This window comes from Pseudorasbora parva, chromosome 23, assembly GCF_024679245.1.
Source record: "Pseudorasbora parva isolate DD20220531a chromosome 23, ASM2467924v1, whole genome shotgun sequence".
In the NCBI taxonomy this organism is placed as follows: domain Eukaryota; kingdom Metazoa; phylum Chordata; class Actinopteri; order Cypriniformes; family Gobionidae; genus Pseudorasbora; species Pseudorasbora parva.
In genome coordinates, this window is record NC_090194.1 from 6,705,559 (window position 1) to 6,724,585 (window position 19,027).

Consider the following 19,027-nt stretch of genomic DNA (forward strand, 5'->3'; position numbering starts at 1 on the left):
TAGTTTTGTTATTTATTTGTAGTCGTTTCATGTCATTTCTTGAATCACTTAACAAGTCGAGGTTGATTATAGGATTTAGAAAGTAATTAGTAATAATAAGTAATTAAATACTTTTTGGAGACGGTAATTTGTACAGTAATCTAATTACACTATTGAAGATGTATTTAGTAACTTACTTTTTAGAGTAACTTACTCAACACTGCTCCCCTGAGCGACCTTCATCTGATGGATTTTTGAAGGCAGCATACTTGTGTCCTTCGCTGCCTTTGATATCCCACAATCCTGTGCGTTCCATTCTGTGACAGTTGAGCAAGAAAAAAAGATGGCTTTCCAAAGATGCGTTTGCTGGTCTGTTTGTGTGTAAATGTACGTTTTTGACCAACATTGTAGCGAGAAATTACAAATGTAGCAATTAAATATTTGTTTAGTTCCCACCAAAGCTATTAAAGTCTATTAAATATGTGTAATAGATTACTTTACACATACTAACTACAATGTAATTGTCATGTAATTTGCAATCAGTAACCAACTACAATTTGAAAGTAATGTTTTAAAATTAATATTATATTAACATAATAATAATAATGTATTCATCTGCCCTCTCTAATGTATAATGCATGGCTTTAAATATTATGATTAGTGATTTTATAAACTATACACAGCATATCATGTGTAGCGCCTCTCTAGCGTGCTTAACTATAACGAGAGGTGGCTATCCTGAGTTCTTTAACTAGCTGTACTATCCAATAAGTGAGGTTTCACTAATAAACGTATAAATGTTTAACTTGTGTGTGTGTATTTACTTACTTATTATATTAAATACTTTTCCCCTTTAAATCACTATTTAAACAGTAATATTTACACTTGAACAGGAAATTAAATGCCTTGGACTTACTTTTATCCTATAAACACTTTCACATTTAGTCCAAATATAATCTTTTTTCTGAATTAACTTAAAATATCAAAAGAATCAGAAACTGCAACTGTTTTATAAAAAAGTAAAACAGGATTTACTTAGGAAAAGTTAGATATGTTCTGTCAAAATCACTTTTCAGATCACAAATGCATTAAAATTCACATTGAAAACATAAGGGCCCAAAAAAAGAAAATAGCCGGCAAAACCCTAGCTTAATATTCAAATACACGTCAAATGTTCAAACGATGCAGGCCTGAATGTAGCTTGGGTGCGTTGTAGCCTTAAACCAAATGGCTGCTTCACCACACAGGCCAAACAAAAAAATACGGTACCTTTTACTCAATGTGAATGTAACCTCCCTCGCACAGGATCAAAGGCGTCAGCAGCAGAGGGCAGAACGAGAAGATTCACGCTGAAGAGAAAAGTCTGAAGAAAAGATGCACATGACGATCTCAGCAAAGTCCACCACTCGATAGCACTATCCGGCTCGGCCCTCAGGGTCTTTGATCATCATTGGTCGCACAGTTCAACACGGGCTTTACTAATCGAGGTCGCTGGTCGCTAACTTGTCAGCAAAGTCCATGCACAAACACTAGTCACTTAATCAGCGGCTAATTTAAACTTACTTCTGTCTTACAGTGATGAGTTTACCACTCACACAGACGGAACTATCACCACTCACGTTCTAAGAGTCCTTGTGGAACCCTCTCACTCACACAGTGCGATACATTCCCCACAACAGTCTTTTCTTTACCGCAAACAAAACCACCTGCGTTCGTCTCTCTCTTCCTTGTCCCTTGACCTCTACTCTCATTGGCTCATACACATACTCGCAAAAATAAAATAACTTAAAGCATTTGTGTAACTTTATATTCCTATTTTTACAGGCATGTTTTAAAGTATTTTCACATATTATTACTCAACAAATATTTAACATTTTAAATGCTGTATTAGTAAACCATGAACATTAACCAATATGCATTTTTCTCATTGAGCAAAATCATAACTTCGTCACTGGTCAATGAATCTTAACTTTTTTTTTTTTTTACCTGGTATTCTATTTATTAAACTATGAAATTATTTATTCAACTTGTATATCTTATACTAATAGATATATTTCAACAGGGTTACACCCTCCCCCTTTTAACTGTCTGCGTGTCCTCATCAGACACCAATAAACTATCAAAGGAGTCCTAATGGCATAATAACTAATGTATCTAGTGTTTTCCTATTTTAATGACTATCCCTCTGTGTACTATGGTCAAAGGCTCATCTCTTGATTTACCAGGCTCATCATAGGTAAGTCTAATAGTTGGCTTGGCAGTTCTCTTAGGTCTAGGCTCAAAGCTGGGCTGCCTTTTCACCTCCTGGACCTCAGATACTCCTTCAGACTCCGATCCAGCTTCACTTGTGTCTTCCCGAGCTACTTCCGTATCACACTCATGCTCAGGTTCGGGGTCAGAGTTGTGGTCAACTTCTTCTGAGTCTGAATCATTTCCAGGAACATGTTCGGGTCTAGGGTAATTTCCCTGTTCATCTTCTAACTCAGATACAGGCCTGGCAGGATTTAGCACCCTTGGGACAAGCTCTCTCCAACTGACACAGTGAGGAACATAATACTCCATGTCAGAGGACGAATCAGAAAACTCCTGTGACTCTTGAGTTTTTGGTTGTGAGTCACTTTGACTTCTTTTTTGAGTGTCTGCTCTGGTCTTGGGTTTCTTAGGCGGATCAGAATCCTGGTCAGTGCATGGTATTCTCACCAGCTGTCCAATCGGAAGAAGGTGGTCTCTGTGCATAGTCTTTGTTCCTAGCCTTCCATCCTCCCGCTTGATCTTGAACACTGGTAGGTTTGGCATCTTTCCCACGACAACATACGGATCAGGACTCCACTTGCTTTCTAGTTTGTGCTTGCCTCTCAGGCCTAGATTCCGAAGCAGTACTCTGTCGCCAATCTCAATAGACTGAAAGGTAACTCTGCGATCGTACAACCTCTTATTTCTCTGGTGCCGTTTGTCTGCGGCATCAGAGGCTAACTTGTAGGCTTGCTTCAAGTCTTCCTTTAGCTTTGTTACATATTGGGTGTGAGACACCTCTTCTATGCCATCAGGGGATGTTCCAAAGCACAAATCAACAGGAAGTCTCGCCTCTCTGCCAAACATTAGACGGTACGGCGAGTACCCTGTGGCATCACACTTGGTGCTGTTGTAAGCATGGACCAAGTGTGGCACATGTTGACTCCACGTACGCTGCTTTTCTCGGCCTAACGTACCTAGCATCGATAGCAGAGTTCTGTTGAACCGCTCCGGCTGCGGGTCTCCTTGCGGATGATACGGCGTGGTCCGCGACTTTCGTATCCCCATCAAGGTCAACAGTTCTCGGATCAAACGGCTCTCAAAATCTCTTCCTTGATCCGAATGGATCCTTGAAGGCAGTCCATAATGTATGAAATATTTCTCAATCAGGACCTTTGCCACAACATGGGCCTTCTGGCTTTTAGTGGGGAAAGCCTGAGCATATCTCGTAAAGTGATCCGTTACAACCAACACATTACTTATGCCTTTGGAGTCAGGCTCCATGGAAAGAAAGTCCATGCACACTAAATCCATGGGTCCATGGCTTACAATCTGGTGCAACGGAGCAGCTCTCTGTATTGGGGTCTTGTGCGTGACACACTCCCCACAGTTCTTGATATATTCTTCCACTTGCATCGACATCCTAGGCCAAAAGAATCTACTTCGGAGCAGGTCAACGGTTCTTTCGTGTCCCAGGTGTCCCAGGTCATCATGCATTGCCTTCATAACCATCTCTCGGAACTCTCTCGGCAGGAGGAGTTGACTGATCACCTCTCCGGATGGTCTTTTGCTATACCGATACAGTAATCCATCTTTCATTTCCAGCTTTCCAGCTTCCCTTTTCAATCTGGACAATTCAGGATTCATGGTCCCCTCCTCTTGCCAACGCCCATGCTTGACTGCTTGTATGGCCGGTCCAATGGCTTCATCCTCTTCTTGGGCTTTCCTGAGACTCCGTTTTGACATGAGTTCCAGCGACTTTAACTCCAGGTGTGTGGGAAAAGCATACAGGTCAGGCACACAGTAGGGAGATGCTCCGAGCTGAGCAACACAGACAGATGTACTGCATGCAGACTCTGAAACGCAGATTCCTTGACATATGGATTTCACTCCAGACTGAGGTATAGTCACCCAGCCATTGCCATCCTCCTCCGGCATGTTCCTTGACAACAGGTCGGCATCAATGTTCTGTCGGCCTGGGCGATACTGCACATCAAATTCATACGTCGATAGGGCAGCTAACCAGCGATGCCCCACCGCATTAAGCTTGGCTGTAGACAGCACGTATGTAAGCGGGTTGTTGTCAGTACGTACGGTGAATCTTGCACCATACAAATAGTCGTGGAATTTGTCGACTACTGCCCACTTGAGTGACAAGAATTCCAGCTGATGTATGGGGTAGTTTCTCTCTGCAGAGCTCAGTTTTCGGCTTGCAAAGGCAACTGGTCTCAGGCCTTCAGGATGTTCTTGGTAAATAACAGCACCCAGACCCTTCAAGCTGGCATCCACATGCAGGATGTATGGATGTTGTGGATTGGCAAAGGCCAGGACAGGCGCATGTGTCAGACAGTATATTATGTGATGAAATGCATCTGTACAGGATTTGTCCCATCTTTCCCCGAACGGCGCAGATTCTTTCAAGTAGACTTTGTTCACATTGTGGGTGTCCTTACTTCTCTTCTGAGTTGGAGCATACCCCTTTGTGAGTTCAGTCAACGGTCTAACAATTTCAGAATAGTTCTGAATAAATCGGCGGTAATAACCACAAAATCCTAGGAAAGATTGTAACGTCTTCAGATTTGTTGGCATGGGCCATGTAGTGACTGCCTCAATCTTGTTTGGATCAGGGGCAACTCCATCTGAAGACACGATGTGGCCCAGGTACTTGACCCTTGGCAGACATATCTGGCACTTGTCCACTGAAAGTTTCAGCCCAACTTCACCGAGACGATCTAGGACCTTAAGCAGTCTCTCTTCGTGTTCCTCAAGAGTTTTTCCAAACACTATAACATCGTCCAGGTACACCAGTACTTGTAAGAGGTTCATGTCACCGACAGCCTTTTCCATCAACCTTTGAAAGGTTGCTGGTGCCCCGGTAATGCCTTGAGGCATTCGTTCAAACTGGAAAAATCCTAACGGACAAATGAATGCCGTTTTCTCTTTGTCCTCTTCGGACATAGCTATCTGATAGTAGCCCGAGCGCAAATCCAGTACAGAAAACCACTGACTCCCTGTTAATGCATTCAAAGCATCTTCAATGCATGGTGTTGTGTACTGGTCAGGTATGGTGCGGCTATTCAACAGTCGGTAATCTATACACATCCTAATAGCCCCAGTCTTCTTTCTGACTACAACTATAGGGGATGCATAGGGGCTTCGCGACTCTGTTATGATTCCGGCCTGCAGCAATTCTTGTAAATGCTTTCTCACATCTTCGATATCTGCAGGGGCTAATCGGCGTGATCGTTGACGGAAAGGGCGGGAATCAGAAAGTCGAATTCTGTGCTCTACTCCTCTTGCTAATCCCACGTCCCACTCGTGCATTGAGAATACATAAGACTTCTGAGCTAGTTTCTTACGTAATCTGTTCTTCCATTGTTCTGAGATAGGAGAGTCCCCAAAGTTGATCATGCTCTCATCAAAGTCAGAGGAAGCAGTCTCCTTAGGGGGAATCGTCGCAACTGAATCAATGTGGTACACACATCCAATCACTGTTCCCACCGGTATGGAAGTTTCTCTTGAAGAGTCATTTTTTAGTTGTATTCTCAAACTGTTGACATCCAATGCCCCACTGGGCACAACCATGGGATGAAAAATCACATCAGCAGGTAAGGCAGCTGCTGGTGAGGAGTCTATCATCAGGATTTCTTGAGCAACAGGTTCCTTCAGCTCGACTTTGCACACAACCTGAGTCTCACCATCTGGGGGTAAGACTAAGGGACCAGGACCCATCCATCGGACACAACCAGCTTCCTCCTCTTGGACTGGAACCGCACCACCCTGTAGAGCAGTTTGATCTTCCTCAACATGAACACGAAGGCCTAGTGTTCGGGTGACATCAATGCCATTATCTTTGCATTGATTCACCAAACGTCTAACATGGCTTGCATTCGTGCCCACGATGACCGACGTCTTATCTTCAGTCCTTGGATTAGGACATATGAGAGCTAGGACAGTTACAGTCTGACTGGTTCCTAACACCTCAGCTGGATATTCCACATCAACCACCACGTAGCCACGGTAAGGATAACTAGCTCCAGACTCACTTAAACCCCACAGGGAAAGACCAGCTACTGGCTGAATGGGGATCTCAGACAAGTGCTTCAGGTACCAAGGTTCAAAAATGATCGTCACCTGAGAGCCACTATCTAATAGAGCAGTGCAGGGTTGTCCATTAACCTTCAGTGGCACCAGGCTAGGCGGCCCAACTAAACCTTCAGGAATAAGCACACCATCCGGCATGTCAGCTGTACTTTTCTCAACAGAACAGTTAACAGCATTGGTGGAGGCATCACTTGACGGCTGGTTGTTCTTGGACAGCTTCAAAGCTTGGATAAGTTTCTTGATAACTTTAGCCTGGTTTTCTGGGCTTTGGCACTTCCTTGCGAAATGCCCACTCTCACCACATCGATAACAGAAGTGTTCCTCCGATACTTTCAATGATCGCTGTGGGGAACTGGCTACTGGTTTTGAGGTATTCACAGCTGAAATGGCAGCTTGAGGTTCAGTTACTTTATTGGTTACCTTCTGTTGCAAGCGCTTCATTTGTTTTTTCAAAGCCGTTATCTCACTGTCTGAACTGCACTCACTGCATACTATATTTGAGGGAATTTTCTCACTGCTAACTGATGGGTTGTGGGCTGGCTTAGACACGACAGCAGCAACCAAGGCTTTAAGTTCTTTAATTTCAGACTTCAAGGTCTGAATCTCCGTCTGTTTCACCTCAGCATTCTGCCTTACATTTCCACTTTGCACGACAGGAGTAATCTTCTTTCGTGAGGCCTCATATTCCTCTTCTGTTCGAATCTCTTTTAAAAGCTGGAGAAAAGTCGGGGGATTTGCTCTCCTCTCTCTCAATCGAAGGTTAACTAACATCAGATCAGAGGTTATCGAACCACGTAACAATTGGTCAAGTCTTGCTCTATCTGCACATCTAAGGGGGAGACCATCTCTCTGCACCACCCTATTCAACGACTGTTCGAGACGTCTGAGGAAGTCAGACAGCTTCTCACCTGGTTGTTGCTGCAGTAGGCGAAATGCAAAATACAACTCTTCTCCTGACTCTGCTGTCCCAAAAGCATGCTCCAGGGCCTCTATACAGTCTTCGGGGCTCACATCAGGATCACTGGCTCGTACTGCCTTTACAATGTCAAGTGCCGGGCCTCTGAGACTTTCCATTAGTCTCCGCCTCTTCTCTTTGTGAGAACAGTCACACTCTTCCACCATGAGCCGTGCTTGACCCAACCAGTGGTCGAACTGCTCTTCTCCAGCTGGGGTGGGCAACAACCCAGAAAAAGTTCGTAGGCGGCGATAACTTCCATGCTCACTTGATGACTTGGATGTCTTGTCAAGTAAATCACTCACAGCTCGCAGGATTGCCTCTGTGGACTTGGCAGCAGCTTTATCTTCAGGGAACAATGTGCAAAGGTCTTCGGCATGTCTATCTGAAGCTGGTTGCGTTCCGGACATATCAACTTGTGTACTGGCTTGTGTAGCTGCATCAGCTATGATTACCGACCACGGGCTTCCACCATCAATAGGAAACACTTCAAAGGGAACAATTTCGCCTTTTACTACTTCCTTACATTCACACAAGACCAAGTATTGGTTTAGTTGGGTGTTGAAAATTCGACCTCTGACTCGCACTCGTCCCAAGCACTTCACAGTTTGCATTGTCTTTTCAATTGCACTTATGTCTACATCATCTCGGATGAGCACCATGACTGCATGAGCCTCGTCTAATGCCTCCCCGCGGCACCAGCCTTTTAATTCTGTTGCTAGCTGTTTCATGGGTTCCATATTGGCTTATCAAATAGCACTATGTAAAGCTTCAGAAGGCTAATTTTCAATAAAAAATAAATTAAATTAAAATAAAACGAGAAACCCACTCTAATTATCCCAGCGGTGCCTCCATTTTATGTAGCGCCTCTCTAGCGTGCTTAACTATAACGAGAGGTGGCTATCCTGAGTTCTTTAACTAGCTGTACTATCCAATAAGTGAGGTTTCACTAATAAACGTATAAATGTTTAACTTGTGTGTGTGTATTTACTTACTTATTATATTAAATACTTTTCCCCTTTAAATCACTATTTAAACAGTAATATTTACACTTGAACAGGAAATTAAATGCCTTGGACTTACTTTTATCCTATAAACACTTTCACATTTAGTCCAAATATAATCTTTTTTCTGAATTAACTTAAAATATCAAAAGAATCAGAAACTGCAACTGTTTTATAAAAAAGTAAAACAGGATTTACTTAGGAAAAGTTAGATATGTTCTGTCAAAATCACTTTTCAGATCACAAATGCATTAAAATTCACATTGAAAACATAAGGGCCCAAAAAAAGAAAATAGCCGGCAAAACCCTAGCTTAATATTCAAATACACGTCAAATGTTCAAACGATGCAGGCCTGAATGTAGCTTGGGTGCGTTGTAGCCTTAAACCAAATGGCTGCTTCACCACACAGGCCAAACAAAAAAATACGGTACCTTTTACTCAATGTGAATGTAACCTCCCTCGCACAGGATCAAAGGCGTCAGCAGCAGAGGGCAGAACGAGAAGATTCACGCTGAAGAGAAAAGTCTGAAGAAAAGATGCACATGACGATCTCAGCAAAGTCCACCACTCGATAGCACTATCCGGCTCGGCCCTCAGGGTCTTTGATCATCATTGGTCGCACAGTTCAACACGGGCTTTACTAATCGAGGTCGCTGGTCGCTAACTTGTCAGCAAAGTCCATGCACAAACACTAGTCACTTAATCAGCGGCTAATTTAAACTTACTTCTGTCTTACAGTGATGAGTTTACCACTCACACAGACGGAACTATCACCACTCACGTTCTAAGAGTCCTTGTGGAACCCTCTCACTCACACAGTGCGATACATTCCCCACAACAGTCTTTTCTTTACCGCAAACAAAACCACCTGCGTTCGTCTCTCTCTTCCTTGTCCCTTGACCTCTACTCTCATTGGCTCATACACATACTCGCAAAAATAAAATAACTTAAAGCATTTGTGTAACTTTATATTCCTATTTTTACAGGCATGTTTTAAAGTATTTTCACATATTATTACTCAACAAATATTTAACATTTTAAATGCTGTATTAGTAAACCATGAACATTAACCAATATGCATTTTTCTCATTGAGCAAAATCATAACTTCGTCACTGGTCAATGAATCTTAACTTTTTTTTTTTTTTACCTGGTATTCTATTTATTAAACTATGAAATTATTTATTCAACTTGTATATCTTATACTAATAGATATATTTCAACAGGGTTACACCTGTAACAAATGTAATCACATTATCGATCTTAAACATAACTTCATACCAAACATTGTCAACTCGGATGGGTTTTTCACATCAACTTTCCATTCTCATCGACTGGTTTGCTGGCTCATTAGAGAGCGTGATATGCAGCTCTATCTCTGTCAGGTACAAGCCAATTTCAGAGGCAGTCATTCTGGGATGAGAACAAGGAGCACTATTAATGAAAGCCTTCCTCACATACATCCTGTGAACTTAATCAGCCACGGCTAATCATAGAACCTGCACCATCTATCCTGACGAGCAGTTAAAAAAAGTTTGAACCTTTTGAAATCGTCTCCATTTCTGTCCGCAGGCTCTCAGCATGCGATCTGATAGCTTCCACCTAAGTCAAGATTAATTAAATTCGGTAATTTAACAATATTTTACAGTGCCACACAATTTTTATGTGAATATTACTTATATTTAGTACATTTCGGGACCCCAATCGCTGTCAAATACTTCCTGACCTGCACAGGAGGTATTTTGGTCCATTCCTCTGCACAAGCTGTTTCATAAATATTTTGGGATATCTTGCATATTTTTGGGATGCCTCAAATGGCCTTGAATAGAAACCATGCCACAGCATTTCAATGAGATTGAGGTCAGGACTCTGACCTGGCCATTCTAATATATGGAATTTCCTCAGTTTGAACCCACTCTGATGGTGATTTATTCCTCTGTTTAGGAAAAGACATGTCGCATGACACACTTTCTTTAAAGTTTCAGATCAAAAACTTCCTGTTAATGTGCTATACAACTGGGACAATATTCTAATGCCTGCAGATCCATAGATTTCTCTCTCTAGGGTACAATGTCATTTAAAAGATCCTTGGACATGTCCTTACACTGACCTTTAAAGGACAGCCTTTTTAAGACTGGTGCTGAATTTCTTCTATTTGTAATCAATCTTCTTCAATTGGATTGATGGAGGCCCAAGTCTTCAGACAGTCCTAGTGTAACCTTTTCCAGACTAACAAGCCTGTTCTCTGAAATCTCTTTAGGTCATGCCACATTTCACAAAATTCAGTGGTTAGAGCAGGAAACAAAATATATTGGGCAGGATGAGCATGTGATTGAAACGCAAATTCACATTGTCAATTTAATTAGCTTAATTGATGTAACCTTTTGTTCAATAATAATAATAATAATAATAATAATAATAATAATAATAATAATAAGGCAATATTTTTGTCTAATTTGTTATGTAAGAAAAAAATCTAAATCATTGAAAAAATTTCAACATTTCCTCACAATTGCTAAAATACATTGCCCTAATATTGGCACCCTTGGCAAATATGAGCAAAGGCAGCAGTAAAAATAAATTTGCATTGTTTATCCTTTTGATATATATATAATAATAATAATTTCTTCATTAAAGTTAAACAATTAAAAGTGTTTTTCTCTCGTTTATGTTGGCCACTAGCCTGGATGCCAGCCGAACTTAGCCCCGCCCACAATTTTTTTAGGTCGGGCAATTCGGTCTGGCCTCGCTCCATAGAGGAGTAATTATCCCCGAACAGAAACTGTTCGGACCAATGAAATCATCAGGGCGGGCTTTAGACAATGATCGACAGATGATAAACAGTAACGTAATCATCACGTCATCAAAGGGGCTTGGATTATATTTACTCGAATCCTAAACGGAGAGCTTGTTTGTATATGCATTCACCATCACAATTTCTCTCAGAAATGATGATCATGTTGGGTAAGCACTCTGTGTATCATTAAATTATTTTACAACACTGGCAAAGATCGTGTATTCCAGCCTGATTTCAGCGCGTGCAGACAGGGTTGCCAAGTTTTTACAACAAAACGCGGCAACTACTAGGGGGGTTCTCCGGGGAAAAAATGGCGTTTGGGGGGTAAAATGTGTGTTATTTTGGCAAGGCTGCCTGCTAAAATTCGTACTCATGGGTCTATATATCACATAATAGTTGCTGCAACCCGCGGACATAGAAAAGAACCCGCGGAAAAAACGCGGACTTGGCAACACAGTGCAGTTGAACTATGTTGACATTTGACAATGCGTTGCTTCGTTGCTCTGATTGGTTGTCGGTCTATCCAATTGATGTCTTTCCTGGTTCGGATGAAATACGCCCCATAATCACAGCCCAATGGAGCAGTTTCAGACTCATATTCTGACTAGAATTGAGTATGACCACATCAGGCTAGTTGGCCAGTTATTGGCACCTAATAATTGCAGCGTCCTTTCCCCAAGATCACAGCTCTGAGTCTTCTTCTATAATGCCTAATGAGTTTGGAGACTCAGAGACCATTCCTCCGTGCAGAATCTCTCTAGATCCTTCAGATTCCCAGCTCTCCTCTTCAGTTCACCCCACTCATTTACTCATGTTCTATAGGGTTCAGGTCAGGGAACTGGGACGGCCATGGCAGAAGCTTCATTTTGTGCTCAGTGACACATTTGTGTGTTGATTTTGATGTTTGTTTTGGATCATTGTCCTGATGGAAGATCCAACCACGTATCTGAACAAGATGTCCAGGACCTCCAGCAAAAATATAGGCCCACAACATTAAAGAGCCAGTGGTATATTTAACCATGGGCTTCGGGTATGTTTTAAGGCTTCTGGTCTGGAGGGTTCCATCTGGTGGGTTTGCTACCAAAAAACTCTTTTTAATTTTTATCTGACCACAGGACCAGGTCCCGATTCCAGTCGTGTCTGACAACTGAATTAGCTGGAGTTTGTTTTTGGATGAACAAGGAGGATTTCAAACAAACATCTGCTGATAGTTGCTGTTTAATACATTTTTTAGGCTTTCTGAACCCAAACTAATCAACTAATCTTTGCGATTCTCCAGCTGTGATCCTCTGAGAGTCTTTGTCCACTCAAGCTCTCCTCCTCACCGTACATTAGGACAATAAAGACACATGTCCTCTTACAGGTGATTCATCACAGCTTTAGTTGATTGGAGCTTCTTAATTATTGCCCAGTTGGTGGAAATGGGAATTTTTGACTTAAGCTATTTTCTTACAGCCATTTTCTATTTTGTGAAGGGCAACAATCTTTTGCTGCACATTTGAACAACATTCTTTGGTTTTACTCATTTTAATGAAAGATTAAGGGAATTCGGCCTTTGTTTTTCCTCATATTTATACTCCTGTCCTGTTCCTAGTCACACTGATGTGCTAAAAAACAAATATGAATGGAATATACTATATATATATATATATATATATATATATATATATATATATATATATATATATATATATATATATAGTGCAAAACATGCATTTCATAATGTGAGCTTCCCCCCACTTTCAATAATTGACAAAAACAATGATACAGTATGACTGAAACATCCCAATACTTCTATTTTTGTTCATACCTTTGCACAAAATGACCTTTGGATGCTGTCAGTGCCAAGAACCAAGTAACATTGTTTCATGTTTGAACAAATACTGACACCTGGTGGCAATACTTTCATGCACCATTTATAACAAATTTAAACAAATTAAATAACAATATCAACATTGCAATTATAAAAAAAAAAAAAGAAAATACTGCAAAATATATATTTATACTATCTTTCTTATAAAACACAGTCATTTCATATCAGGGGCTTTCAGGGAGTACAGTGCACTACAAGAACTGAAGTCTTATTACCTATCTGTAGTGAAGCCCTTTGGGTCATTGTGGGGGTACCAAAATTGTCTGGGCTGTCAGGTGGAGAGGTAGCACCATATGATCCCATAGGGATGAAGTCCTGTTGAGCAGCACCTTCTTCTGTGTGAAGGGTGAGATGGGCTGGAGGTTCTGGACTGCATCTTACTAAAGCTATAAAGCACCTGTAGAACTGGCAATGAATTCAGAATTGACACTAATACAAGGATAACACGGAAACAAATACACGTATAAGAAGCACATACCTGATTATTGAGCAGAACGTAGATAATGGGATTCAAAACAGTGCTGCTCTTTGCTAGTATGGATGACACGATGCTGGCTGTGGGGCTGACAATGCCAACGCTGAATGTGCCAAGCAATGCCATGACCCCATACGGCATCCAACAGAGCAGGTAACAGGACACCATGGAAACCACCATCACCAGCACGTGCTTCTCCCTCCTCTGTGCAGCTGTCTGATTGATCTTGGTGACCTGTGGGGTGAGAAGACGGCAAGCTTTGAGGTTTGCTTTTCGAGAAAAACACCATCAAGCCTTACATTTGCGTCTGGTTTAAAACGTTACATGCCGATGCTCTGGAATGTTCGACTGTATTTTCATTGATGAATTCGGGGACAATTATTTAGTTCCATTTTTAGTTTTGATTAGCAAAGCTTTTGTTAAGGCCAACAAGAATTTGCACATTTAGATGCTAAAATGCTCAAATGTGATCTTATTCACCATAGCCATTTAAAGGGATAGTTCACCCACAAATTTGAATTCTGACATAATTTACTAACCACCGTCATTCCAAATCCATAAGCCTTTGGTTATTATTCTGAAAAAAAGAGGAAATTATTTTAATGACACCCAAGAGGATTCTGCCCCACCACGGACAGTCCAGGTTACCAAAACGTAGGTCATAAAGGCATCGTAAAATTAATCTATATAAATAAAGTGGTTTAATCCAAGTGTTGTGAAGATATACCACTTTATATGATGAACATATTTCATTTGCTTTTATTGATTTCTAAACAATGATCGACACATACACGCGTGACAGAGGCTTCTGTGTTTAAAATATATTATGCACTCTATATGGGAGTTGATATTTGAATAAAAGCCTAAAAATTCAATCTTTTCATCATATAAAGCGATCATATTTCTTCCCCAGACTTGGATTAAACCATTCAATTGAAATGGATTTCTTTTACGACGCCTTTATGACCTTTTTGAATCTTTTATGTTTTGGTTACGTAGACTTTCATTAGAGGGACAGAAACCTCTCAGCTCTTGTCTTGTGGGTTTGGAATGACATGAGGGTAAGTAAATCCCTTTTTTTATTTTTATGAACTTACGCTTTGAGAAGGACTTTGGTTCTGGACATTGACATGAAAAATTATTAATTTATGCCAGCAAACATTTGGCTAGAAAGATCGATGAGCCCATCTAAATCACTGCTTCCACTCCCACTCTCTCTCTCTCTCTTTCAACCTTTTCCTCTTTAACTCCTGCCTCACCCCATGAATTGCAATGAGGATCTTCCCGTAGCAGTAGACCATGAGAAGAAGAGGCAGGAGCAGGCAAAAGACAAAGAGGCAAATGACGTAAGAACTTGTTTCTGGGGAGCGATGGTTCCACTGGACTGAACAGGTGGTTCCGGGACCCTCAGGACCGTAGCTGCTCCAGCCGAAGAGTGGTGGCACGGTCCACGCGAGAGAGTACAGCCAGCAGCCTGTGATGAAGAGCCAGGCCTTCCTATAGTCAGACACATCCGCTTTTGAGCAGCAGAGGATGGTGCTGTAACGCTCAAATGACAGCACAGCGAGGGATACCAGTGAAACGATACCTGTTGATATTGGATAAAGAGACAAATCAATTAGGCCATGATTATCAACTAAATGTTTTTTTATTGTAATAGATCAAAATACAAATTTACACAGCTTGCATTTTGGAATCTACACTCTTAACCTTCTTTTATAAGGTTCCATTAAGAACCATCATTTGAAAGTGTTATATAGGGCCTTGATAGTGTTATAAATTACTTTTTTAATAATAGTTTATTTTCATTAATATTAGTATCTTAATATGGTTATAATATTTGATATATTATTTATTAATGTTTTTTAGTTCTCTATCTGCTTGGTCTTATATCTTGTTGCCTCTGTTTGAGTTTTACATAAAGCATGTTGTGTCAATTGGGCACTTTTATTTTTTTACTGACATGGCAAATTATAGCAAAAATGGCAGTACTCCAACAACATTTGTTACCTGAATACATTAATAAATAAAAAGTATCATTGAACATGATATAGATGTAATGAAGGCTAAGTTCCAGTGAAATATCTTCACAATCTTCTGTATGTCTCTACGTCCTTTATTATGTGTATGCTTTGAGCGGCAGTTTCTCTGTGCAGATGATGAGGTTAGCACAGTTTGAGAGTCACAGTTTGTCTGTACATTTGATTATGTAAAAACAATTATGTTTATGAAGGCAAAAATGAACTGTATGTGAGCACTTTACTATGTTAAAAGGAAAAAGGGATATGCTGCTCATGTCAAAAGACAAGATTGGCAGGAAACCAGCTACAATTTTAAAAGTTAAAATTTATAGACAGATTAAGAAAAAAATAATTTAGGCCTACCTGCGTCGGGTGTGTTGACAGTCAGTCTGTGTAGTTGTAAAACCTCAGTTATGAGGTGACTTTGTCAATTAAAGATTTGAAAAACAAAAAGGCGGGAATATAAAGAACCCAAAACACTAACACAACTCAAACACAAAGAACCATTTCAGCAGGACAATACAGTTCTAAATTAAACTGTTACTACATGTAAACCAACCCTTTCATGCATTGCGTCCACATTTGTGGACAGTTAATTTAAAGGAACATGCCTACTTTTGGGAACTTTACCTTATTCATCTTATCCCCCAGAGTTAGATAAGTCCATATTTTTGTACAGTCTATGGTTCATACATACCACTCTTGTCTCTGTGTGTGCCATAACTCTGTCTGACGCACCCAACGCTAGCCTAGCTTAGCACAAAGACTGCAGGTAAATGGCTCCAGCTAGTCTACTGCTTAATAAATGACAAAATAACACCAACATTTTCATATTTACATGCTGTGATGTGTATAGTTACATTGTGTACTAAGACCAACAGAAAATTAAAAGTTGCAATTTTCTAGACCGATATGTCTAGGGACTATAAAATGTATGTATGGACATGTCTAGCTCTGGGGGATATGGTCCCGAAAAGTCTGCATGTTCCTTTAACTCCATTTAGGGGTTCATTTATCATGGTCATTTTCTCCAAAGCACTTGAGGGTAACAGTGGCTACTGTCTTGCATTCCAAAATATTCATTGCTTGATTACATCATCATTAATCCAAGATGATTGACCGCGATACCCATGTGCCAAATGCCCCAACCATATCTGTGAAAAACTCCTTTTGTGAAAAAAAGAGGTAAACTGAGCTAAATATAAAGTATATACAGTAAAGTAAAATTTAGTTTATTACACCAAAAACTAACTGTCCACGTATGTTGATCTCATGATGCAACAGTGGAGTCAGATTGCATAACATCTGATTTCTGTAACCTGCAAGTATATATGTTTTATTTTTGGATTGTTATGAATTGTCTTTTATTGCAATAAAACAGACATTTAACAGATATGTCAAATAAATAACCATTCAAAATTACATATCACAGCATTAAATGCCAACTTACATGAGAAACCTTGCCTTGTTGCCTTCCAAACAAGACCATCATAGGTCAACCAGAGGACAGTGGAAGTGACAGCAGCAGTGATGTGCCAGCAAAGCCCAGCCCATATTGCTACTAGGTTTGCTTTCTGCATACAGTATGTAACTACTGTTATAGCTCTTAAAATGTGTTTTATTGTTGTTATGTTTTAAAATTAATGTTTTTTTAATAACTGAGCTGATATAGGCTACATAGCATAACATGCATAGTAAAAACACAATGCCCCATATTGTAATCTATGGATTTATATGCCCCATTTTACCACGTGTCCACATGTGGACAGTTAAATAATTTTAAAATAAAACTTTTTCTTTAAATGAAAATTTATTTAAATTGTATCATATTAAAATAATAAAAATAGCTTCATCTTTTTAAAAAATCTAGATAATGTTTTCCACTTTTTAGAGTGTAGTAAAAACAAAATTGTTCCTTGATAGCATGGTTTGTGCCACATTCTCTATTTTTCAACCATGTACAAATGCAGTACAAATCTACATCACCCAACAGAACAGAACAAAAAATACGATCAGTGAAGTCTGATTTACATACAGATGACTCATGAAGTGATTCTTTTTAGTCAATTAAAAACATATAATCTAATCAAATCAAAACTTTATATAAAGTGTTTAAAACAACTTCACAGTAATAAACATGAAAATAATAACAATAATGCAAACTTCATAAGTCGAAGCTGGTAATGAACCAATCTGACAATGTCAAAGAAGTGGTTCTGAGCCGCATGCTAGCCTATTGAAATGAACCGAAACGCAGTAGCCTAAATGTTGTATATTTTCCAAAAGTTTTTTGTTGTTGTAATCAGTAGGATATTTTAGTTTATTAAATCTCAGGCTTACCGAACAGTGCGTTTGGCAAAACCATACCACCTGCAGCCGTGAACTCCCGTCAGCCATCGGCCGTATACAGACGCGGCGAAACTTAAAGGTGTGCCAAAGAGACAAACAAGCATGTCGCTTACACAGATGTTCAGCAGTATTAAATTGATCGGAGTCCTCAGGACATGAAAGCGGGCGAACACCAAAAGAACAAGAAAGTTATTTAGGAAACCGAAAACAAAGATTATTCCTAAACACACTGCCACTACAGTGTATCCCATGCGGCTGAATCCGGGCTGATCTGGAGTCGGAGTGTCCAGATGGCTGCCGTTCTCTGAGGACTCTCTGAGGAACATACAATAACGGACAGTAACCATAGTAGACTGAAAACAGCACACCTGTATGCTGGAATCGGGAAGCTTGAAAATGAGAAAGTTAGTTGCACTTTCAGGCTTTTTAAATACCCTGTAGACGCAGTCAGAGTGCCCCCACTCCCCACTCCGCACTTATCCCTTATAGTATGGCAAGCCCTTTATTTCTTAAAATTAATCAATATTTTTATGTCGATAGTTATTTTTTTTAATTCTTAGTAAGAAATCCTACTAATTAATTAGTAAGAACTGGTCTGGGTCTTTTAAATTTGAATTTCAGTATTAAAGGAATAGTTTACTTTACCCAAAAATGAAAATTCTGTCATCATTTACTCACCCTATTATTGTTTCAAACCTCTATGAGTTTCTTTGTTCTGCTGAACACAAAAGAAGATATTTGAAGAATGTTTGAACAAGTAGATACAGCAACCATTCACTAGAATCAATACCATAATATTTTCCCCCCTAATATGGTAGCTAATGGTTGCTCTATCTGCTAGGTTACAAACATTCTTTAAAATATCTTATTTTGTGTTCAGCAGAACAAAGAAACTCTTAATGGTTTGGAACATCATGATGGTGAGTAAATTATGACAGAATTTTCATTTTTGGTTGAACTATCCCTTTAAATTCTAAACTGTAAAAAATAAAATGGAAAATATAGGAACATTTTAAAATGCTTAACGTGAAAAATGCTTAACATGATTGTACTAACAAAGTGATATTTAAAAAGACCAAATTCTGTACACATCAACACTAATAAAGTAGCTATGTATATCAACATAGCCAGAATATGAATATCGTGTCGGTGGGCGGGGCCATAATGACATGTGTTCGGAGTTTTGCCGACCGGATACGGCGAATGTTTAATCTATCAACGAGCTCTGTTTTACCTTCA

The 19,027-nt window shown here is 39.9% G+C and overlaps 1 protein-coding gene across 1 annotated transcript; it reads right to left on the minus strand.

Annotated features, from left to right (window-relative positions):
• Positions 1-13,002: 13,002 nt before the first annotated feature.
• On the minus strand, positions 13,003-18,193 carry tmtops3b (teleost multiple tissue opsin 3b). The gene is given in 5 exon segments (XM_067433074.1): positions 13,003-13,348; positions 13,422-13,652; positions 14,678-15,006; positions 17,780-17,792; positions 17,794-18,193. Coding segments are annotated over 5 exon segments (1,146 nt in total). The 5' UTR covers positions 18,136-18,193; the 3' UTR covers positions 13,003-13,117.
• Positions 18,194-19,027: the final 834 nt, after the last annotated feature.